This window comes from Leiobunum rupestre, chromosome 3 (genome assembly GCF_980474605.1).
Source record: "Leiobunum rupestre chromosome 3, qqLeiRupe1.1.hap1, whole genome shotgun sequence".
Classification (NCBI taxonomy): Eukaryota; Metazoa; Arthropoda; class Arachnida; order Opiliones; family Sclerosomatidae; genus Leiobunum; species Leiobunum rupestre.
In genome coordinates this window covers 32436841-32442503 of record NC_143386.1, presented here as the reverse complement: position 1 = coordinate 32442503, position 5663 = coordinate 32436841, and the positions used below count along the sequence as shown (strand labels likewise).

The window sequence follows — 5663 nt, the reverse complement described above, 5'->3', positions numbered from 1 at the left end:
CAGTGGAGCGATAATTTTTAAACACACCACACGCCTCGTGTCAATTTCCGCCTAAAAAATACATAATCATTTTCAATTCTTAATGGTACGTAAATGACACTTCGCTAAACGAAACGTACTTCATCCTCGACCAAAATGACCACAACCGCATATCGTCTTAAATCTTATTACGAAAGTCTCGAAACACCATCAATAGATAGGTCACTTTCACTCTAAACAAAATCATTAACATAAATCTATTGTTCGTCGTTCTATTTGTTTCTATTGGGGAATCTTCAAATTCTGAAAGTCATGATGTTAAGATATATGCAAATTTATTCCAACCTACTCCAGTTTGAAAAAAAAAATGTCTTATTTATAAAAGAAGATTTTGACAGTGAAATGTCCTTAGAATCGAATTGTTCGTCTTCAAGCCACACGACGAAATGTCGGATATTTAAACGTCTCATCTCTTCTCTACTGTTGTTGAAGTGCTCTTAGCAAAGTGTGGGTTTTACTATGGTTTACCTTAAATCGTTCTTTTTCTTTGTAAGTATAAGAAATTATTATTTTCATACCTTATAGCAGAAGTAACGTAATAAGTATGATACTTTGCATTCTTCCAAAGCTAATTTCGAAATTTATTGTATCTTGATTATCTTTAAAATATTAATTAGCGACCAAAACGAGTCTAGGTGGCGTAACGGCGCTAGCTTCTCCGAGGTTGCGCCTATGATCGAACGTCTGCTACAGACAAATTCATAAGTCATAAAATCATTTTTTCTTAAATAAACTTATCAAAATATAAGCAAACGATGCCAAAATTATATTAAAATGCAAGTATCATTATTTATAAAGTCAAATTTACGAATAACCACGAGGAAAAACTAATAGCGTCTGCTTTAGCCACTACCTATCGAGGTTTCAATGGCGAACCAAAGGTGGCTTAGCTATAGTTTTCGGTCTTAAATTATTATCAAATTACCGCCTTCGGTATTGGAAATCATTACTAGAATCAGAAGTAACGTAATAATTCCTAGTTTACTAACGATATTCTGTTTCGCCAATGACCGTATAAATCATAACGCGGCTAAGGACTGACAACCTTTCGCGATTTGTTACCGAGGGGTAAGACACACAAGAACTCAGGTGTACATTTGCTATTGCAACTCTTTTGAACTCCCGCGAACTCTCGAGAACCTCGAACTCCCGCGAACTCCCTCAAACTCTCGAGAACCTCGAACTCCCGCGAACTCCCTCAAACTCTCGAGAGTTCTCGAGAACTCTCCCGAACTCCCAAGAACTCTCGAGAACTCTCCCAAGAACTCTCGAGAACTCTCCCGAACTCCCAAGAACTCTCGAGAACTCTCCCGAAATCTCGAGAACTCTTCCGAACTCTCGTGAACTCTCGAGAACTCCCGTGAACTCTCGAGAACTCCCGTGAACTCCCTCAAACTCTCGAGAACTCTCGCGAACTCCCAAGAACTCTCGAGAACTCTTCCGAACTCTTGAGAACTCTTCCGAACTCTCGTGAACTCTCGAGAACTCTCCCGAACTCCCAAGAACTCTCGAGAACTCTCCCGAAATCTCGAGAACTCTTCCGAACTCTTGAGAACTCTTCCGAACTCTCGTGAACTCTCGTGAACTCTCGTGAACTCTCGTGAACTCTCGAGAACTCCCGTGAACTCCCTCAAACTCTCGAGAACTCTCGCGAACTCCCAAGAACTCTCGAGAACTCTTCCGAACTCTCGTGAACTCTCGTGAACTCTCGTGAACTCTCGTGAACTCTCGTGAACTCTCGTGAACTCTCGAGAACTCCCGTGAACTCTCGAGAACTCTCGAGGACTCTCGCGAACTCCCTAGAACTCTCGAGAACTCTTCCGAACTCTCGAGAACTCTTCCAAACTCTCGTGAACTCTCGAGAACTCTGCAGAGTTCGAACTCCCGGTGTACACAAAAATCCTAAGTGTCTTACCCCTCGTTTGTCAAGCTACAATTAAAATTTAAACGCTTTCAATATAAAACTTATTTTGAAAGTTTAACGATGAATATAATAATAATAATAATAATAATCAGCTAGTTACATAATATTGACTATTAGAAACAGTTCACTAACTATATACATGACAGTAACTTTGCCAATCAGTGAATTTCCTGTTTGAAAAGTGTGCCTATCATTAACATAAATCACTTATTCTTAATATTATGTTACTTATGGTAATAGAGAGTTTAAAGAGCTTACATCAGAAGAGTATTCTCAGTGAGAACATTTAAAACTTAATTTATACGATAAATATTTCAAACAATGTTGATATACTTTCAAAAGCTTAGTCTGCACTAGACACGTGTAGGGAGAACGTATAAGAAAAGCTACTTCTACATTTCTACACATTAGCCCTCACCGTTTTTGGAGCGAACTTCACCTCTCTAGTTACATACTTTAATTATAAATTATTTACTTACAGGTTGGTCTGACGCTAATTCTACAGGTAAAAGCCAATAATTACGGTTACGGAGGCTACGGAGGTTACCCATCAAGCTACGGAGGTTACGGAGGATACCCATCAAGTTACGGAGGTTACGGAGGTTACGGAGGATACCCATCAAGCTACGGAGGCTACGGGGGCTACGGAGGATACCCATCAAGCTACGGAGGCTACGGAAGCTACAGCTCATACGGTAGTAGCTACGGAGGCGGATATCCCGGCTACGGCTCATACGGTAGTAGCTACGGTAGTGGCTATCCCGGCTACGGCTCTTACGGAGGCGGTAGCCCTTACGGTCTAGGAGGTTATGGATACGGTTGATTATAACGATGTAAATAAAAATAATCTAGTGTATTAAAATCAAGCTTGTACAACCTCTCTCAAACGAACTAAAATGGCACGCTATCGACTTAAAAAATTTATAGCATTAGGTCGCCTGAAAGCCAAATCCCCGTATCTTTTTAAGATTTGTGTATAAAGTTACGTGGATTTAGCTACAAGGCGAGCCCACTGCCTCGCACAGTTTCCAACAAAATATAGCATTTTAAACCGAGCCCACTATATTTAAAAACGAACAAGCTAACTAAGGTGTCACAAGCATTTCCTTTTAGAACTACTCTGGGGCTTGTGCGCACATTCGACCGAAAATCGACGGAAAAAACGACGGAATTACTGCGGAAAACGCGCAGCGAAAAATTGTTTCTGATTCGATATATAGCTTCGACGGCAAATTTTCCGTCGAGTTTGGAAACGCAACGATGAGCGTTAACGTTTTAAATCTGTGTCGTTTTGGCCGTAGTGAAAACCAGCCTATCAATACAATATAAAAATGCTTCAAAGAAACACATTGACGCGTGACTGACTCAAATAACCTAGAAATGTACTCCCAACAGCTTTTTTCTAAATATGTTAAAAAGCCCGCTAAAAATAATAATAAAAACACCATTGTAAAAATTAATCGCTTGAGTGGCTTTTTTAGAGATTAGTTACGAAAACACCTTGAAAAACCACCAAGAAATAATGGTTATACTTAAAGACGAAAAGGTGTTTTCTATATTTACGTTTTTTGATGTGAAACTTTAAACGCTAGTGAGTTAAGCGTGTAGGCGAAACGTGTAGACATAGCTTTATTCTGTACAATACACTCCTACAAGTTCACGTTTTTAGAGGCTGCTTAGTCAATATATTACGATCTAAATGTGCATTAGGGTTGTCACACGAACCGGCATAGTTTACAGCCAGTATGGAAAATCCTTGAAGCGAACTATAATTAAAGCAATGGTTAAAATAGTAAACATTCTGAGGATTACAGGCTTAAAAGCCACGTTAAAAACAGATCACGCCTTATTTATATTTAGAAATTTGTCAATGGGAAAAAATTGTAAACTATTTAAGTTATTTAAAGAGTTTCGAGGGTTGATCAAATGGTATATAAGACAGTTCGGATTCCAGCTTGGAGTCAAAAAGCTCCGGTTATCATCAGACTTAGGATTAACTGTTCCCCGCTAAAAGTGTAAAAGTAAGTATTTCAAGTAGAAATCTTTTCTTGATATGTTAAGAAAACCACAGAAAATGTAGATGAGGAATAGCAGCTTTGAAAAAGTTTTAAAATCCCTAGAGGATTTCAAGTTAAGGGTTTGCGTTTTTAATTTTTGGACCCTTTAGAAAGATATTGGGGTTTCTTGGTGGCATTTGGAAAGTAGTGCATAGCATACGTTCGCCTACCACCTGACGTCATCACTGTCAATTTATGTGCCCTAAGTCGTAATATTCCCAGAGGTTAATCGATCGAGTTGCTATTCCTCTTCTACATTTTCTATGAGAAAAGCCATTTAATTAGTGTTGTTAATTTTCCGGTAAAATAAAATGCGGAAAAATTTCCAGAAAATTTTACCCAAATCGGAAAAATAAAAAATTGAAACCCAATTACTTTTTAATGGTTTTTAATTATTTTTTAACTTTCTATCAATATACAATGTCTAATAACAGTAAACATACTACAAAACATTAATAGTGTTACATTGTTAATCAGTTTAAAGCTAGTCTAGGGGTTTAGTTTTACTTAAAGATTCGAAAATTTCCGCTGATTTAAATTTGCAAACAATATTAAACTAATCATGGAATTAAAACTTTTTTTATTTTTTTTCGGAAAAATACGGAATATTTTCCGGAGAAAATACCTCTGTCATTTTCCTCGGAAAGTTTTCCGACTTACAACACTTTATTTAATTATCTGTAAAAATTAAATATTTCGAAATTTGGTTCGTAGATTCTCAAAGACTAGCGTGTTATAAACCTGATATCTTAAATCTCAGATGATCATTTAAAATTTGGGACAGAATTCCTTTGGTAGATTCAAATCGGTTAACAACAATGACGAACATTTTGCCACTTGAGTCGCTGATAACGAATCTACGATTCAATTAACCGATATTTTTAATTTCCTCTTATGTCACTTATGATAATATCAGATATGAAGCTTTACAACAAAAGGTGTAGAAATACCTAATTTCTCAACATTTTGTATTTAGTCATAAATACATTTTAAGTACCCTAATTAGGATGATACATTAAACAAAAAAATAATGTTAGCATAATCTCAAGTTGGTGAGATATATATGAGCATGTATGTTATATAGACAGGATTGTCGCTAAACAGCATGAACTAACCGACCAATTGGAATTTGTATTTCAGATGACCTTTCGATACGGAGTAGCCTGTATTTTGCTGGTGGTAACAATCGCCCGGACAGAAGCCATCCTCAACCTTTTCGGATTAGGCAACTTGGGACAAGGACTGGGTGGTCTGGGACAAGGACTAGGACTGGGTCGACTTGTAGGTGGAAGAAACAACTTTGCTGGAGGCCTTGGAGGAGGTGGTCTAGGAGGAGGAGGTGGTCTTGGAGGAAGTGGTTTAGGAGGAGGAGGTGTACTCGGAGGAGGTGGCCTTGGAGGAGGAGGTGGCCTTGGAGGAGGTGGTGGACTCGGAGGAGGTGGCCTTGGAGGAGGAGGTGGTCTCGGAGGAAGCGGCCTTGGAGGAGGTGGTGGTGGACTCGGAGGAGGACTCGGTAACTTCGGGGGAGGTCTGGGCAATATCGGTGGTCTAGGTTTGGGGAACCTAGGCGCCGGATTAGGTATCGGAAACCTTGGTTTTCGAAGGAGATAAAACGATGTACATTATGAACTGTATATTTCCAA

The 5663-nt window shown here is 38.7% G+C and overlaps 1 protein-coding gene across 1 annotated transcript; it reads left to right on the top strand.

Moving 5' to 3' along the window:
- The first annotated feature begins 406 nt into the window (after window positions 1–406).
- On the top strand, window positions 407–3381 carry LOC149951509 (uncharacterized). Its single transcript, XM_090170041.1, has 2 exons — window positions 407–528; window positions 2445–3381. The coding sequence occupies exons 1-2, from the start codon at window positions 499–501 to the stop codon at window positions 2784–2786; spliced, it is 372 nt and encodes a 123-aa protein (XP_090026167.1). The 5' UTR covers window positions 407–498; the 3' UTR covers window positions 2787–3381.
- Window positions 3382–5663: the final 2282 nt, after the last annotated feature.

Coding starts and splice junctions, on each gene's coding strand:
- LOC149951509 (XM_090170041.1), top strand. CDS start 499: ATGGTTTACCTTAAATCGTTCTTTTTCTTT. Junction 529..2,444: donor TTAAATCGTTCTTTTTCTTT/GTAAGTATAAGA, acceptor ATTTACTTACAG/GTTGGTCTGACGCTAATTCT.